The 19650-nt window shown below is 40.8% G+C and overlaps 1 protein-coding gene across 1 annotated transcript in view; it reads right to left on the reverse strand.

The window, feature by feature from the left end:
• Window positions 1-19650, reverse strand: part of SCCRO (defective in cullin neddylation 1 domain containing SCCRO) — a 198014-nt gene that overhangs the window by 515 nt on the left and 177849 nt on the right. The window contains exon 5 of the mRNA XM_067108052.1: window positions 1-11. This exon is cut by the window's left edge and continues 515 nt beyond it. Within this exon, the coding sequence (XP_066964153.1) occupies window positions 1-11 (11 nt within the window). The remainder of the gene's footprint in view (window positions 12-19650) is intronic.

The raw sequence follows: 19650 nt of genomic DNA on the forward strand, positions 1-19650 counted from the left end.
TTATGATGTTCCTGCAAAAATTACAAAGTTTTAAAATAAAAATGTCAAAATTGCATCAATAGAAACTCATACATTTCCATTAACTTGCAACAAACATGCTGTAAAAATTTTTACAACTGCTATTTCCATTTACACACCTGTTAAGCTATTTGTACACTGTCTTTGGTGCATGACTGGTTAGCACAAAAATGCAGTTCTCTCTCCTAAAGAAAATCTCTTCATTTTCTCAAGCAAATATCTCATTTATAAGAGAAGCTTTCTACTCACTATACTACTGTATTCCTATTCTAAGCCTTACCAAGTTCATAGCTATATATCATATTGGGGAGTACAGGAGGAACCAATAAAATAGGTCTGTATTTATGAAACAAAACTTACTCCAAAAAGTGTGCTCATACAACAAACCTGTCAATTGTAAATAGCTACTTTTGTACTGAAACAACGTAACAGTTCTGCAGCTGTCAGAACTAATTTTCTAGAAAATTGGTTATATACTTCACCACATGAACACTGACCTAAAAAAGTGGAATCCTGTTCTGGCACTACAATGAAATTGCAAATTTAAGATAACTTACGCTTTTCTAGATGTAAAAGCTTGCACAACTATTAAAGCTTTTTAACAATGTAAAGGTAGCAGACACATGTAAGGTGAGGTATTACCCACCCAACTGTTGGTAACCGTATCACATTTTCCTTCAGCTCCAGGTGCCAATGGTAAGTGCCACAATCCAATTTCAGCTCCTGGCGAGAAGCTAGAAAAAGTTCAAGTTGTTCTGAGCCCTATTCCTCTAAAAGAAAAACAAAGTGGAACTGAGGGAACTCAGACAGCTTGTCTAACTCCCACCAAGCAGGTAGTAACATGGGTAATATTAGGGGAGGTCCCCCCTTCTTCCTGAGTATGTCTGGAAGAAAAATAACCCAAAGGCTGGAGAAGAACTGGTGGAGAGAAGAGAATGACACAAGTGCTTTTTATAAGCAATGAAGACCAAGTATCAGTCTAACAGACAAAGCAGAAGTGAGCAGAGCTGTACCTCTACCTTTACTTCACGAGTATCAAACAGGTAACAAGAGAGCAAGGGCTGGACACCTGAATGGAGTCCCGACACTTAAGTAGGTCGTTCCCCTTCCAGACACCATACTACAATCATCCAGAGGTTGAGTGGGCCTGTTTTGGATTAATCACAGATTGTTATGAGGAAAAAAGCAGGAGGTTTTGTATGCTGATGGAAAAAGGAAGTCCTGGCAGAGGAAGGAGTATCTGTAGAAGAATCCCTCCCTCCATTCCCAGCAATCCAACCCTTTCCTTTTACCTTTCATGTCTGAGCTTAGACTCTGAATGCAGTGAGGGATCAGGTAGGAAACCATGATCCTTCAAAGGAAGAAACACTGATTCCCAGAGAGTGTTACCTGAAATGTTTTCTACTGAAATGGGTGTAAGGGGAAGACTCAACAGAAAAAATCATCAAACAGCAGAATGGATATAAAATCTCCCAAACTGATGCCACCACAGATCAGGTTGGGAAGAGACACAGGAAGAGAAGCCAAACCCCACTGCTAATAATTAACCATGAAACCTTGAGAGAGAGAGAGAGAGAGAGAGAGAGAGAGAGAGAGAGAGAGAGAGAGAGAGAGAGAGAGAGAGAGAGAGAGAAATATTCCTGATATGTAAACCAAGGAACTGATCTCTCTTATATACAAAGGTGTAGAAGTCTCTCGGATGAGAGCCCTGGGTAAGACTGATAGAGGAAACCAGGTTAAAAGTTACACAGATCACTGAATCGCCCCCCCTTCTCTTGAGTCCTCCAAAATTTGAGCATGTCATAATTTCTGGGAAGGTGCCTTCAGGGGCAATGAGAAAGAGGGGGCCAATGTCCAATCCTGACCCACTCAGAACCAAGACAAGTGCCTGGTGATACCATGGTACTGAGATCAAATTTGAAAGAGAGAACTGAGAACACTCACCTTCAAACCCCTAGAATCAGAACAAAAACATAACTGCCAAGCTTGGTTCCATTATCTAGCCATAGTGAACAGGAGCATACACTACTTGTCTTGAACCAAGTAGCACACAAGCAGTGAATTCATGTGATAGGTTAACACCAGGCTATGCACATGACAACACAGACCCCTACCAGGCAAATACAGGACCGTGAACACAGTCCTGGTTCGAGCAGGTTTGGGCCAAACCTGAACCAAGCATGGGCTAGGCTATATATGTTTCCATACAGTCTTGGGTTAGTTTGATCCTGGGACTTCACGCATGGCAAAACAAACCTGCGCTGCTCATAATCTGGGTCATGAATGTGGACTTAAGCCAAGCAAAGTCTGAGCCAGTGCCAAGTACAGCATAATGGCCATGTCCATGTTGGTCCTATGACCATTCACAAGTATTTCCAGGGGCATATGGAACACGCTCAGAAGAACTAACATGGCCGAAAGTCCAGGAAGTGCAAACCCTCCACTTCATGTTTCAGAAGCACACACACAAAATGCCTGTAGGGTCTTACAGGTGTACATTTAGGAATAGCAAACCAAGAACTCAATCTAAAAATGGTCTGCAACTGAGTCTGCATCACCACAAAAATACTGAAGAACTGAAAAAGTGACCGGACACAAGCAGACTCATGTACAGGGAATCAGTCTGGAGCAAACTTGCAGACTGATTGACCACTACACTCACAGTCATCTACTTCTGTAGTCAATGTCTACTTATCTTTATCAACAGAATGGGAGACTGGTTATAAGAGGACTCACACCTGATGGATCAACAAGTACTTGCCTGATTCTTTCCAACTTGTGAACAGCTGCTCTAGTTAGTGATGTCCAGGTGAAAAAATTCCCCAAGAAAATCAATTGGGTGATGGGGAAAATTGACCTCATAACCGGGCATCAACTGCAAGCTGGTCAACTAACTGATCCAATCTTTCACAAACCCTCATCTCGAAACAGAACAATGCTCATATGTAGATTTCCTAGCCTTCCTACTGAGAGTTTTCTTCCAAGTCTTCTTTCTTCACATCCATCCTTCAAGATTGGGATGGGAAAATAGAAGGGAAAGGAAAAGAGAAAGTGGAGGCAGAGAGACAAAGATGAAAAAAGGAGGGGAAAGCCATGCACTTCTAGCTCTCAAGCCATGGTTCCTTAACACCTCTCCTAGAACCACAAGGGAAAGGAGTTGCTGAAGGAAATGTTAAAACAACAAAAATTTGGAAGGAGCAACCAGGAAAATGAAGGGTTTGCCATGAGCCAAGAATTTAAGTTCCAGTTTTGGTCCAACAGTCAGGGAATGGATACCCAAAAAACCTGAGTGAAAAAAATATAGAGCTCCAAAAACTCACTTCCAATGGGAAGATGTTGTAATGCACAGACCCAAGCAATTCAGTTAAGATCATTTACATGGAGCCAAGTTGTGCCTTGGTAGGAACATGCAAATGGTCCCGGGTCAAGTATGGTTCTTGGCTTATTAAAAAGATGATGATTGTAGCAGGAACAGTCTTACACTGTCCAGCATTCATTCCTGATGGTAGAAGAGCCCCCCTAACCCCCCAATTGGATTGAGCATATCATATCAAGAAAAATCAGCAGCATGCACCAGGGAGTCAATGCTGGCTGAACAGCAAAGTATTGGGTGACACAGTCCCTCCTTGAACACCAAAGGTATTAGATGAGAAGCTCTATGCCATCAAGATTTTATCAATCCATAAAAGAAGACACCTATGTTTAAACCATACGATGAAAAGTCCGCAGCATTCTGACAGATCCCCCAAGAGGCGAGATTATTATATTACAGGCAGTTCCCAGTTATTGGCGGGGGTTCCGTTCTGACGGCATGACGATAACCGAAAATCGTCGCCTGTTACCTATGTACCCAATGTAGGTATATGAAAGACATGTTCAGTATGATGTATGAACCTTTATATATATATATATGCATTACGTTCTTTTATGTTTCATGTCCGTTTACAGTATATACCTGCCTAATGTATTAAATGTATGTCATTCCAATGTATTTATCATGTACGTTATGTAATGACTGAACCTTGTCCGTCTGGCAGTAATGTTTCGCCAGTATGGGACCGCTCTGTTTCCCGTGTAGACACATAATTTGCACCTCTGTGAATTTGTCAACTGCACTAGACATTAAGGACCTACTTTTTATATTTCGGTGTTTCCTTCATCCCCAACCTTTAGTGATAAGGATAACGCATCGAACACATATGGTGCAGTGAACTGAAGTGTCAGTGAAGTTTTTTATTCAAGAGGATTTTCTGCAAGTGCATGGCTTCCGGCGCCATTAATCGTCAACGCTGTTGTTTATGATATTTCGCGTCTCCACCCAGCTTTTCATTGTGGATTTATAGTGCTTTAAGTGTACAGTGATCAGTGGTTCATGAGTGAAGTGTTGTGCAAAGTGTCGTGTCGTTCTAGTGTCCTTTTTTGCATTCATAAAAGACTGTGACATGCAAAACCCTTGCTGCTGCCCCAAGTGAGAGCGATTAGCCATACATCCAGTTCCCTCAATTGTTTCCGGGTTACTAACTGATGTTACTGATCATACTGATGAGTCTCGGCAGACCGGGGAGAGGCGCAGACGCGCACATCCATAATGCACACACTCGCTGATCCAGTAACTCATATTATTTAAACTTTAGTTTTAAACAGAAGAATCTTTTATTATTTTAAATACGTGTTATTCGCTGCATATATTACATGTAATGGATGGGCTAGAAGAATTTTTAGGTCAGCCAGAAGAGACAGCAGACCAGGGGATGTTAGAAGCCAGTAGTGTGGGAGCTTATGCCCGCAGTGGGAACACCGTGGGAGAGGAGTTCGCCAGGACGTCACTGCCCTCCTCCCCCTATCCACCACTCCTTCGCCACTACCAGCCCCTCCTCCACCCAACCAACTGGAACAGATTTCCTTCAACTTATTAAGTTTTTAGAGGAATCTCTTCCAGTATGAAGAAGAAAGAAGACGACGTGAAGATGAAGAAAGAAGAGAACAAAGAAGACGTGAAGAAGAGGATAGAAGAGCACAAGAGGAATTATGCAGAAGAGAGGAAAAACATGCGCAGAGATGAGGAAAATGCAAGATTTACAGCCCTTATCCAGGCGCTCTCGTCTGTCCAACCCTTCCATGCAGAAAACCCCATACCAGGTACAGAGATGGGCGCTTCTTCCTCCAGTCAACCTTCTCTTCCCCACCCCAAAAAAGCGATGGCACAAACACCGCCTCCACTCAAGGCTGATGCAACATTCCAAATGTTCAGGGAATGGAGACGAGGGGGATGATTATGCCATTATGGTTGATCTTTTCAAGCTTCCTAGGGAGAAACAGATGATCCAGTTGCGGATGTGCTTGGCCCTTGAAACTCAGCGCGTGTTGGAGCACACCTTACAGATCTCACCCTCCACAGATAAGTCTGTAGATGAAGTGTTGGATGCCCTGCAGTCTCACATAAAGGGTTTACGTAATGAGGTTCTTCATTGTAGGAATTGCTTAGTTGCAAACAGATGGAAGGAGAATCTTTTCAGATTTCTATGTAAGGCTTCACGCATTGCAGAGGAAGTCGACTTGTGCCCGGGAATGCAGCTGCATGCGAGGAGACCCAGTTGAAAATGGTAATTCTGATGGGCATTCAAGATGCAGAGCTTGTTCAGAAAATAATCTCCTTGGACACCGCCCTCATTACAAGATGTTGTCACGACTGTCGGTCATATGAAGCAGCCAAAAATGCAACTTCTGCCACACGTGCCCCACCTAACCAGTTGCGTGCGTTTCTGCCTACAAAAAGTGTAAGAAGAATAGGGGCAAGTGAAGCAACCTTACCTTCAAAACCGATTTTGACACCAGCTACTTTATGCCAGTCCTGTGCTCGACAGCATGGCCCCAGTGATTGCCCTGCTGCCAACAGTACTTGCAAAGCTGTGCCTGCCTTGGTCACTGGTCCAGGACAATTAAATGTCATGCAAAGCCCAGTGCCGCTTTGCCACCAAAGATAGGACATTTTGATAAGTGTTGCAGAGAGAAGAAGAATCGCCAGGATGGATCTCCAAGCAACAGTGCTGCCCGCCCAACTCCAGCAAGACCCAAGGTGCGCGGCAGAACAGCTGTCGTCGTTTAGGATACCCTCTTCTTCCACAGCCCCCAAGACACCCCAAACCATCTGTGTTCTCCTGTCATGTGGTGATATTAATTCCGCTTACAGATGTTACCAGACACAGGTGCTGATGTCACCAAGTTATTAGCTTGACACCTAGAAAGTTTAGGAATCCCCAGGAGCAGCCTGCAACCTCTTCCGCCGACTACAATGATTACTGCGGATGGGTCCAAAATGACGCCTACCCTGGGCATGTTCCGGCTACTCACCTTAGGTAAGCAGTCTTGTTCTGCTAGGATTCATGTCCACGAGAATGTCCAGACTCCACTTCTGTCTTATGCACACTGTCAAGAGTTGGCCATAATATCTCCGGATTTTCCTAAGCCCATTGCAGAAGTCAAGCATGTCAATAGATGCAAGGAGCTACCTATCTCAGCCACCACACGCTTCTTCGGCTGCCAAGAAATATTTCCTCCGAGAGTTCACAGATGTGTTGATTTCAAGGAAGACTTGAAGTCAGCTCCCCTCAAGCCCCATGGCCGGTCCTCCCATGAGGATTCATCTCAAGGATGGTGCTGTGCCCTTCACCATCCACACCCCAAGACAGATTCCCTTGCCTTCAGGGACCAGGTCAAGGAAGAGCTTGACTCATGGTAACCAAGGAATAATCAAGCCGATTGGTGATGACCCTTCAGAATGGTGTCACCCCTCGTCGTCGTTGCTAAGAATGTCACAGGAGTCGCATCACTGTCGACCTCTCCAAGCTGAACAGCCAAGTTTCCCGCCCAGCCCACCCTTCGCCCCACACCCTTCACCGCCATTCGTAGTGTGGACCCGAAATAGGTTCTTCACGACAGCTGATGCCCTCTGTGGGTACTGGCAAATGGAACTGGCCGAAGAGGATCAACATTTGACTACCTTTATTACGCCATATGGTCAGTTCAAACACTGCAGAGGACTGATGGGTTTCGCAGCTACTGGAGATGCATTCTGTCTGCGAGGGCGATATGGCCCTCTTCAGGGAGTCAAGAACTGTGTGAAGGTTGTCGATGACATCCTTCTCCACGATGAGGATTACCAGTCACACCTTTACCAGTATCCACGAGATGCTCACCAGGTGCCGCAAGTTTGGGATTACCCTCAACAAGGACAAGTTTGTGGTTGCTGCACCTACCGTCAACTTCTGTGGATACATGCTCTCAGGAGAGGCATCTCGCTGACCAAGAAAAAAAGTCAGTGCCATCAGGGATTTCCCTACTCCAGCTAACCTGACCGACCTCAGATCATTCATGGGCCTGGTCAACCAGTTGGCAGAGTTCACCCCTAACATTGCCGCTACAGCCCAGCCTTTACGCCCTCTGATGAGCCCCAAGAGAACATTTGTGTGGACCCCTGATCATGATGAGGCCTTTCGACGCATCAAGTCAGCACTCCTCCGTCCACCCATTCTCGCCGCTTTCGACCCAGACCTGCCTGTCATCCTCCAGACAGATGCCTCGCGCCTAATGGTATTGGATAACGCCCTTCTGCAGGACCATGGTAGTGGACACTTACGTCTAGTTCAGTGTGGCTCTCGATTCCTTACCGACGCCAAGACACGTTATGCCACTATTGAGCTTGAGATGCTGGCCGTGGTCTGGTCGATGTCAAAATGTAGGCTGTATCTCGCAGGCCTATAGAACTTTACTCTGATGACGGATCACCGTCCCTCATACCTATCCTGAATCATTACTCTGGACGCCATCGAGAATCCTCGCCTCCAGCGCCTGAAAGGAGAAAATTTCGCCCTACTTATTCACAGCTGTGTGGCGTGCTGGCAAGTCTCTGAACATTCCTGATGCTTTGTCTCGAGCCCCAGTCAGCCACCCCACACCAGAGGACTTGCATTGCAGGTGCCCTTCTGCCACCCATCTCCTGAACAGTCATGGCTGTGTACACTGTCACCTCTTCAGGAGAGTCTCCAGCTCAAGATGCCGACAGGACCCTTCAGGATCTACGAGATGCAGCAAGAACAGACCCTGTTTACACTCGCCCGCTCTCGTCACCTCAGATTCCTCTCCAATAGGTATGAGCTGCATAACTGCTTACTCCCATACTGGAAGATACGGGATGAACTCTACGCTGATGGTGACCTCGTCCTGTATGGAGCAAGAGTTATTGTTCCTGCCGCCTCCGCCGCCCTTGTCTCGCTTTACATAACAGCCATAGAGGTGTGGAATCTACTAAGCACCGAGCAAGACAGACTGTCTTCTGGCCTGGTATTAACTCAGACATTGTCAACACAATTGAGCTTGAGTTATGCCAGGTATTGCAGCCATCCCAGCAGCAGGAACCACTGATGAGTGATGACAACCCCAAGAGGCCCTTTGAGTTTGTTTCAGCAGATTTCTTTATCGTCGCAGGAAAAGCCTTCCTCGTCATAGTCGACCGACTCTCAGGATGGCCTGTTGTCGCCCCATGCAAAGGTGATACTACTGCTTCTAATACAATCAGGATCTTCTGCCGCTACTTCCGGGAAGTTGGTGTCCCTATACGCCTCAGGACTGATGGAGGACCACAGTTCACCAGCAACGAAGTTCGGGACTTTATGGAGCGATGGGGAGTTCGACGTGGTTACCTCCCATATTATCCACAATCGAACGGTCATGCTGAAGCCGCCGTGAAATCAATCAAGCATCTTATCCTGACAACGGCACCCTCAGGCAACATTGATTGCGAGAGTTTGATCGAGGTCTCTTAGAGCCCGAATACTCCAAATTTCACAGGCCGCTCCCTGCCCAGATCTTGTATGGCCAACCTCTTAGGTCATGCATCCCTGCACACCCGAGTCCTTTTCAAAGGAGTGGCAGGTCAAGACTGAGGACTGTGACCGCCGTGCGTGCCGCTCGTGCCGACCAAGTTAAGACCTGGTACGATCAGCATGCCCGCCCCTACCCAGGTTGACTATTGGACAGCACGTTCGATCCAAGACCCGACATCTCACCGCTGGGACAAGGTCGGGGTAGTCATGAGTTTCGCAGGTCAAGGGACTCACGAGATTCGTCTTCCTAGTGGTCGTGTATGGTGGCGAAAACCGTCGCTTCCCTTCGCCAGTGCCACCTCTTAGTGTTGACCCATCCCCTCTTTCTCCTGTGGCCCCTTGCTTGGACCAGGAAAAGCAGTCCTTAGTTGATATTCCCCAATGTCCCCACGCGTTCTCAAAGGCTCACAGAAAAGAGTCCGCTCGAGAGTATACTACGAGCGTGAGGGGGAGAGAGGTGTAGGTATATGAAAGACATGTTCAGTATGATGTATGAACCTTTATATACATATGCATTACGTTCTTTTATGTTTCATGTCCGTTTACAGTATATACCTGCCTAATGTATTAAATGTATGTCATTCCAATGTATTTATCATGTACGTTATATAATGACTGAACCTTGTCCATCTGGCAGTAATGTTTCACCAGTACGGGACCGCTCTGTTTCCCGTGTAGACACATAATTTGCACCTCTGTGAATTTGTCAACTCCACTAGACATTAAGGACCTACTTTTTATATTTCGGTGTTTCCTTCATCCCCAACCTTTAGTGATAAGGATAACGCATTGAACACACACCCAATACCCAATTATCGGTGCCGATAAGCGGAAATTGGTGATTTTCGGCACAGAAAATTGCCAATTTTCATTGCTAGACAAGCGCCGTAAAACCGGATCACCAATAACCAAGCCCACTGATAACCAGGGACTGCCAGTATTAAGCAGTTAAACAAAACCATTTCAAAATGCTCAAAACTGGCATAAGAGGTCTGTCTTTAATTATGGAATTTATATTTTGTGCAGTAACTTGCAATATTTTAAAAACTTGATAAACTGGAAAGGATATAGATTTTAACAAAACTGCCTTCACTGCTTTATTCTAAAAACTAGTCATTCATTCTTGGCTGAAATTTGGAAATATGTGATATGTATAAATGTTAGTGATGACCTGTATTCTCTGCATACAGGGATTGAGCTATTTATTGAGTATTCATAGATTAATCAACTGTGCCCAATTTGAGAAGACAATATAAAATGACTTCAGTATGGCATTCTTTTTGGCTAGTTTGAAGAATCCATATTTCAGCCATGGTTTTGAGCTGCTTGACTTTGTTGTTACTAGGTTCATTGTTTCATAAACTCGCCTTCATTAAACATGATGGTCTTTAGAAATGTTAAATAATCACTGACTAGGAAGGTTACATTTGATCCAGTAAGAATACAGATACCACCCTACTTATGAACGAATTACGTTCCAGACAACCGTTTGTTTGTTGAATCGTTTGTAAGTTGGTCACTGTACTCTTCATGCCTATTTAAATACAGTAAGATATGGAATCAATGCAGTAATGTATGTTTTTTCATCCTAAAACACAACTCACTGTACACACAGTACTCTATGTACAGAATGGGCACGCAAAACAAAATTTGAACTTAAGGGTGGCAAAGGGGAGCGCTCTGAATACAATTTTAATTTACAATCCCATTTGTTTTTATCTCTGAATGTTTGTAAGTTGAATGTTTATATGTAGCGTGGTGTCTGTAATTGCATCTTTATCTGCTTTACCAGCAACCTAATTTCCCTTTATTCAGGCATGGGCATGGATCCAACATCTACACTACCTTCATATAAAATGTGACATGCAAAGTTAATTTGCTGTACAAGAACTTTTTTTTTACTATAGTTCTGAAGGTCTCAATAGCACTAATTGGGAAGGGTGAAGGCTAGTTATTTATAAAAATATTTCACTGTTCAAACATATATTTGGTGGGAGAATCACTTGCTTGTAGTTTTACTGCCCTTAGCATAGTTTTTAGGTCACATTTTTATTGCTCTTAGCATAGTTTCTAGGTCATTGTGTATACGACATGGGAGAAACAACTTTCAACCTGTATTGATGCATTTTGAGATGACTTGAGAGCACCAGTGAGGATTCTTAGTGCTTCAATATAAACAGATTTTTAATCTTGTGTCAGATGCTGTTTCACATACTTAACTCCTAGTCTAATAATAATAGTACAATTGCTTTATACAGCTTGCAACTTTCTTACTTAAGTGTTTCACTTTTTTTTTTACATGTTTTTAATACATGCAATGTGCACTTTCCTGTTTGTATCTGTATCAAATGTTAGACCTAAGAACTTAAACATCTGATTAATGGGTATCACTTTTCCTTTCATTTTTATTTCAATCTCATAGTTGTTTCCATCTGACATCTCTATACAACCTAACTGGCTCAGTTTTTTCAGCAAAGTTGAAATCTAACAGAGGAAACCCATGAATCAACTTTGGTTACAATCAGATTAAGGATTCACTGAGCATGTAGTAGATTTGATGCTGTGTAAAATATGATAAAAGTTACCCATGCAGACATTAATTTTGACCAGCAGACAACTTTTTTGTGATTTCCTTAACTATCCATACTGTATAAATCCACTTTCTAGTTTGTGGGTTTAGAAAGTCTGATCAGTTAGGAATCTTTTTATGAATACTGTATTGGTAAGTGACCACAAATGTTACTGTTACTGTGTTTTGTAAATACAGTTCTCCATGTGGTGTTAACCCTTAAACGTCGACTGGACGTATCATACGTCAACTAAAATTGTCTGTTGGGTGCCGAGTGGAAGTACTGTACGTCAACTACAAAAAATTTCAACCTTCAGTCAACTTTGACTAGACCGAAATGGTCGAAAAACGCAATTGTAATCTAAAAATCTTACATTTAGTAATATTTAATCATTTACCTTCATTTTGCAACAAATTGGAAGTCTCTAGCACAATATTGCGATTTATGGTGAATTTTGAAAAAACTTTTTCCTTTACGTCCGCGCTGTAACTCAGTCTAAAATTTCAGAAATTCTTTCGTCATTTTGTCGTAATTTTTGCACTGTTTTATATTAGCCATTACATAAAGTTTTATATATGAAAATGTGTGCAATTTCATGTAAAATACAGCAAACTACAACCCATGGTTGTAGCTTTTATCAGTTTGGAAATATTTTTATATAAATCACGATAACTGCCAAATTTCAACCTTCGTCAACTTTGACTCGACCGGCCTAAATGGTAAAACACAATTGTAAGCTAAAAATCTTACAATTCTAGTAATATTCAATCATTTACCTTCATTTTCCAACAAATTGGAAGTCTCTCGCACAATATTTCGATTTATGGTGAATTTTTGAAAAAACTTTTCCTTACATCCGCGCCAGAAATTCTTTCACACGTTATCGTAATGTTTGCACCCGTTTTATATTAGTCGTTACATAAAGTTTTATATATGGAAATGCGCAATTTCATGTACAATACAACAGAAAATAACTCATGGTTGTAGCTTTTATCAGTTTTGAAATATTTCCATATAAATCACGATAACTGCTAAAATTTCAACCTTCGTCAACTTTAACTCGATTGTTGGTAAAAACGCAATTATAAGCTAAAACTCTTACATTCTAGTAATATTCAATCATGTATACTCGGCAAGAAAAGTGAAGATATAGTTTTTAAATCTTGGACATATATTGCTCAATAATGCGACATCTGGCAACTTTAGAAAGGAGGAGCTTCAGTCTTAGTGTGTTGGTTTTTTGCTTGACCTCCTATAACTTTCAATCATATTCTATGATTCTGACATCACTGATACTTAAATGCAGTAGTAAGCTTTTACAGTATTCGTTCAAGTTGTAATTTGCAGCGACAGTTCTGAGCAAAATAAACATTTTTCGACGTAACCTACCAATTAACCTTACACAAATGAATTTATGACACCACAATGAACGGAATGCTTGCATAATCGGAAACGCGATCTTCCATAGTGAAATCAAGAGTTAAATTTGAGCAATGTCCAAGGAAAAACGTGGGGAACAATAAAGGAACGAATGCAATGTTACAATGAGAGAGAGAGAGAGAGAGAGAGAGAGAGAGTTGCTGTTGTGTAAGCCTAGGCCTATATGTAGAGCTACTCATTTCATTATTTTTTTTAAGAGATTGAGCGATACTATATTTGTATAGTATGTATAGTATGTTTTAGCAATGGAGAGAGAGAGAGAGAGAGAGAGAGAGAGAGAGAGAGAGAGAGAGAGAGAGAGAGAGAGAGAGAGAGAGAGAGAGAGAGAGAGAGAGAGAGAGAGAGAAACTATGGCAACGTCAAGAAACATCCAGTTACTTGTGTTTTCCCGCTGAAGTGCTGCACACATCATAGAGAACGCTCTTGCGGATTTAAATAGATTTGGTCAACTTACCGTAGCTGTCGCAACAATTACTGCCATTAATTCCAGCTGACTTTTAACACCGTGAAATACAAATATGAATGTGTAAAAATTAAAGAAATTATCACTACCTCGTATGATGATGCAATAATAAGCCTGTCCATAACGGAAAACGAGTAAATATTGCCGTTCTGATAAACAGTACTACACTGAGATATCCATCTTTTAGATCTCTATGAATGAAGTCATCTGAGAAATTCTGATTACTTCGGACATGCATGGTGTTTTTAAGTATCTGAACATTTTTGTTTTGCAGATTTAACATATATGATATAATTTGCATTGTATTTTCATATTCTAGAGTAAATTTACCGAGATTATGTGTTTTCTGTAAGAAAAAAATTAAAATTCGATGAACGAAATCTAAAGAAAACTGTATCTTCACTTTTCTTGCCGAGTGTACCTTCATTTTATAACAAACTGGAAGTCTCTAGCGCAACATCTCAGAAATTCTTTCGTTAAGTTGTCGTAATGTTTGCATCGTTTTACATTAGTCGTTACATAAACTTTTATATATGAAAATGTGCGCAATTTCATGTAGAATACAACATAAAATAACTCATGGTTGTAGCTTTTATCAGTTTTGAAATATTTTCACATAAATCACGATAACTGCCAAAATTTCAACCTTCAGTAAACTTTAACTCGACCGAAATGGTCGAAAAATGCAATTGTAAATAAAAACTCTTACATTCTAGTAATATTCAATCATTTACCTTCATTTTGCAATAAATTGGAAGTCTCTAGCACAATATTTCGATTTATGGTGAATTTTTGAAAAAACATTTTCCCACGTCCGTCCATGCCTTAACTCGGCGAACATCTCAGAAATTCTTTCGTCACTGTGTCGTAATGTTTGCACCATTTTATATTAGTCGTTACATAAACTTTTATATATGAAAATGTGCGCAATTTCATGTACAATACAACAGAAAATAACTCATGGTTGTAGCTTTTATCAGTTTTGAAATATTTTCATATAAATCACGATAAATAGAAAAATTCGACTTTCGGTCAACTTTAACTCGACCGAACTGGTCGAAAACTGCAATTGTAAGCTAAAACACTTACAGTCTAGTAATATTCAATCAATTAGCTTCATTTTTCAACAAACAGGAAGTCTCTAGCACAATATTTCGATTTATGGTGAATTTTTGAAAAAACATTTTTTACGTCCGAAAGTTTAATTCATGCATCATTTTGTGACAATATTTTCTGTGTTTGCTTTGATCGTTTTACAATTTGTTATATACCAAAATCATTGCAATTTAGTGTACAATACAAAGAAAAAAAATAACCCATTAGCTTTAACCGTTTTGCTCACAGCGATTTATATAAAATTATATATGAAAAATTTTTTTGCGCTGTCATATATTTCAATATTTATATATGATGATGATATTTTTTTTCATTTCTGATGGTTGCATACTAAACTTCAGGCAATGACAAAAAAAGGAGCCAAAATGAACTCTTAATCTTAAAAACTAAGCGTGCTGTGATTTTTGAAAACTTTTTCCGCTGGCGCTAACTCCCAACGCCGCATACGGGAGACGTTTTTTAAAATAGAAGCTCGGCGTTTAAGGGTTAAGTTAGGACAAATGTTATCTCTCTCTCTCTCTCTCTCTCTCTCTCTCTCTCTCTCTCTCTCTCTCATTCTCTCTCATTGGCCAACCTATGTATTACAGCACTGTTTCTCTGTATGTCTTTAACTGTACAGTAGATAATTTTGAATTGATCTAATTTGACCTGTACCGTTTACAAACTGTAAATGCACCGTTCAAAAACATAGAGACAAAGAGCAATTCAGAACAAAGAGAAAGTGACAGAATAAAGAAGTTTTTAAAAACGAGGTTGAGAAGACTTCTAAAAATAGATCGGTGGAATGGGGGAGAGAGTCACACCATTTATTTCTTTTTTTAAGGGTAATGTATTAAGCTACTTTTAAATGAAAATACAGAAACTTTAATTTCATTTAATAGTTAGTTTAATACTGAATTTCCATCTTTTGATATCTAATGTAAGAATAACTTTCTCTCCATCTCTCTCCCTGTAATAATTCATAAATACTGTAATACAACTTAATATTTCAAGTATGGACAATACCTCTCTCTCTCTCTCTCTCGTTATTCTCTCAGTCTCCGTAATAATTGATAAATAATTTCACTCTCTTAAGTAAGGACTATGCTTATCTCTCTCTCTCTCTCTCTCTCTCTCTCTCTCTCTCTCTCTCTCTCTCTCTCTCTCTCTCTCGTTCATAGTTAGCACTCACACTTTTTTACAACTTATTAATTCTCTGTACGTCTTTACCTGTACAGTAGATAATTTAAATTGATCTAATTTGACCTGTATCGTCTATGAAGTGTAAATGCGCTAGTGTTGCAAATACGTCCTAAAACATAGAGACATAATAACTAAAAGTTGTATTAGTCAAAATATAAAACACTGTTTGTTCATGAAAAAGCATTTCAGAAGAAAGAGAAAGAGACGCAGAATAAAGAAGTTGTTAAAAAGAGGTTGAGATGACTTCTAAAAATAGACCGGTTGGAAGGGAAGAGAGAAAAATTCTTTTCCAACTCTCAATTTTTATGTCAACCATTAATTTCTCTTTTTTAAGGGTAATGTATTTACCTAACTTTTAAATGAAATTACAGTAACTTTAACCTCATTTAAAAGTTAACTTAATAATTGGGAGCATGATTAGAGTCATATTAATGTTTAAACTTTAGAAATAAGCATTTATTAGCATTTGTCAGAGACCATGCCAAACTTATGCGAAAATTCACCCTGCATGAGGGGTTCTGGAACCTAACCTCATGTAAGTTCGGAGTATGACTGTATGTGTATAATATTTGTTCGAATATACCATATTATCAATACTTACATATACTTTATATGTATAATCTAAATTTTGTTGAGGAGGCCTGCCTCTCACATAAAGATATACAACTGCTCCAAATTACAATCCTCACCAAGAATTGTAGCTAGAATAACATGACCTTCTCTGTCATGGCCCCAAGACAGGAACCTATGTTTCAAATTCCCAAGGCTGGGACATTCGACCAGCAAATGCCTTACAGTCAAGGACACAGTACAGTCATCGCATAATGGAGGATTTTCACTTGACATCAACAACCCCTGAGTGAGTCTTGCATGTCCAATCCTCAATCTGCACAACATTGTTTCTTGTCTCCTTGGCATATAGGGATATGACCAAGGAGACACTGATGACATGACACTGGGCATTTTTTGATTCGTTGCAGTGTTTTCCCACAGGGACTGCCAACACTTTTTAATTTTCTGACCTACTATAGGATATAAATCCTGATATGGTAGTAGGCATCTTCTGGGTTCTGGGGAGGTGACTGCTAACTCAGCAAGTTGATTGGCATGCTTGTTCCCAACCACCCCAAGATGAGAAGGCACCCAACAAAAATTTACTTTTTCCCTCTTCTTTTCACTAAAAGCAGCCACTCCAATATATCTAAAACCAGAGGGTTTAAAGAGTTAAAAAGATTCCAGTGACTGAGGAACACTTCTTGAGTCACAACATATAATAAAACTACATTTGTGCACCAAGATAACAGACCATGGTATACTGTACTTCTGGATATATTGGTGCAAAATGGAAATATCAATTTGAGGGTTTTTGCTTCCGGATCGAACACCGAACTGTATTTTCAAATTACACTCCAAAAGGAATGCTGGGAGTCTGAGTGAGGAAGAAAGCGCATCACCCAGGCTCACCCACACTCTCAATGGGCCACTCAGTTGCCAGCATCCCTTGTGTTGACGCGTCTGACTTGCATTCTCTTTGTCTCGACCCTTTGTGTGCAGCATGTGGCGTTTATTTCGCTTTTTTTTTTTTTTTTATTTATGGTGATTTGTGCAATGGCTCCTACCCAAGAAAAGCATTCAAGGAAGTGTTTAAGCATCCAGGAAAAGCTGGATGCTATTGCAGAAGTAGAGAGAAGTTGGTCGCAGAAAAGTGTGGCTAACTTTATGGTATCGGTGCACAGACAATGACTGACATTATGAAAGCTAAAGGCAGACTGGCAGCATTCAAGAATAAAGGTTATGATATTGAACATGGAGGGGACAAAGCTGGTGCTCCTTGAAAATCTATGAGGGTACCATCAAGGCTGCCTAGAAATTGAGCGTTCATTCTGGACTGAAGGAATTTACAGCATCGATTGGTTTGGTTTTTCGTTTTAAACGGAGGCATGGCACAGGCCGAAAAGTAAAAGTGTCAGGAAAAATACTGTCTGTTGACGAGGATGCTGTTGCGAAATTCCGAGAAAGGATTTGCCAGTTGATTGAGGACGAAGGCTTGCTGTTATCTCAAGTTTATAACACTGATGAGGCTGACCTTTATTTCAGGAAGATGCCTGATCGCACATGTTATATAAGAAGAAAAAGAGGGCAAAAGGCCAAAAGATAAGTAAAGAATGAATTTCTATCCTTTGTTGTGCAAATGCCTTTGTGTGTCAGCAAGGTAAAACGGCCACTGTGCTTTCGAATCATCAACATGAATGACCTGCCCGTTCTGCATGATTTTTCAAAGAATGCAAGGTTCACCAGCATTGATTCACCAACGTATCTTTAAGCGTTGGTTCTTCAATTATTTCATCCCTGAAGTCATCAAGTACCAGATGAAGACCCTTAACCCTTAAGGGATGGATTGATCCTCAGTGTGAAGTAAAACAGGTTTGGGGAGGTGGATGGATTGAGCTTCAGTGTGAAGCAGAATTACACACCAATGTTATGGTAATAATGATTTGAAACAAAGGTGCCAATACTTCTATATGCTATAAATTCACTAATGGCAACTTTTATACAGAAGTGAGAATTAGGCCAGTTTCAGTAAGGCTTGCAACTTCAAGAGGGGAAAGTACTGCATCTCTCTCTCTCACGAGTCTTTTTGTAAATTTGCTTGTAAATATACGAAGGGGTTGCTGTTGTTTTTTGTTTTGTCTTTTACGATAGTATGTCAGTTGTAAATGTAATTTTACAAAGAAAATTGCAAAGAAATATTAGAAAAAGCATGTAAAAGTAAAAAAAAAAGTTACTGAATCTTCCTTCTCGTAAATTTACGTGAATATTTTACAACAAATATGCCAAAAATTTGTTACTGCTTTTACTTCTTATCTGTTTTGATACTGCGTGAGCAATAATAATAATTTTACAAAATACAATAAATTTATTTATTAGAAAAAACATATACAAGTTGGTAAAATTTACAATTGTCTTGTAAATGAGGCCCCACAAGGGGTTGTAAATAGTCATTTTCAACTCGTGGAATTTTTTTATTTATACAGTGCGAATGTACGTGTCATTCTCTTTCCATTGATGTTTTTTTTTTTTTATTTTGCCAACCTCAAAGTTTCCCCAGTCTGGGGTGCTGCACATTGACAAATTATGCCGTCCCTTAAGGGTTAATATCTCCCAGGACCGTGTTCGTGCCCTACTGATCTTCGATAATGCACCAGCTCATCCCTACATAAAAGAACTGGTCAGCGAAGATGGCCAGGTTTGTTGTCTTTTTCTTCCTCCGAATACATCTTTGATCCAACCAATGGATCAAGGAACAATTGTGGCAGCAATGAGGCTCTATACCAGCCTCTTCCTGAAGAAGGTGCTCTGTGTGACAGAGGGCGCCAAAGAAACAAGAGGACAACAGATTCTTGCCAATATGAAGAATTTCAATCTTCACTCGGCTTTCCATAACTGGGTGAAGGCATGGGATACCATGAAAGTATCTACTCTGCAAAATGGCTGGAATAAACTGCTGAAGAACGAAGATTCCATCATCAATTTCCTGGGGTTTGAGGATGACGTCATCCTTGACCAACTTCGAGCAGCAGGTGAAGAGGAGTTACAGGTCAAGGATGTTGAAGAGTGGATGAAGGAAAGGACAGTTGATCCAGGTTACGAGACACTCACAGAGGAAGAGATAGCTGAGCAGGTAATAAAGGTGCTGCTGCAGAAGGCGATGACAACGAGGAAGAGCCACAGTGAAAGACGGTGCCACTGGGTGATATGGCTCAGTACTTGGATGTATTAATGGGCTTTGTGGAGGAGCTTACTGAGCGAAACGTCTCCAGTCTCTACTACCCCCTCCATCAGCTAAAAGACATTGTGCTTGATCTATGTCAGAAGGGCTTTGGAAGAAAGCAGACGAAGATCGACACCTTTTTTAGGCCCAAGACACTGGTGCCAAGTCCTCCTGCTACCCCTTCCTCCAACCCCCTGACATCCATGT

The sequence above is a fragment of the Macrobrachium rosenbergii genome, chromosome 8 (genome assembly GCF_040412425.1).
Source record: "Macrobrachium rosenbergii isolate ZJJX-2024 chromosome 8, ASM4041242v1, whole genome shotgun sequence".
NCBI classification, from domain to species: domain Eukaryota; kingdom Metazoa; phylum Arthropoda; class Malacostraca; order Decapoda; family Palaemonidae; genus Macrobrachium; species Macrobrachium rosenbergii.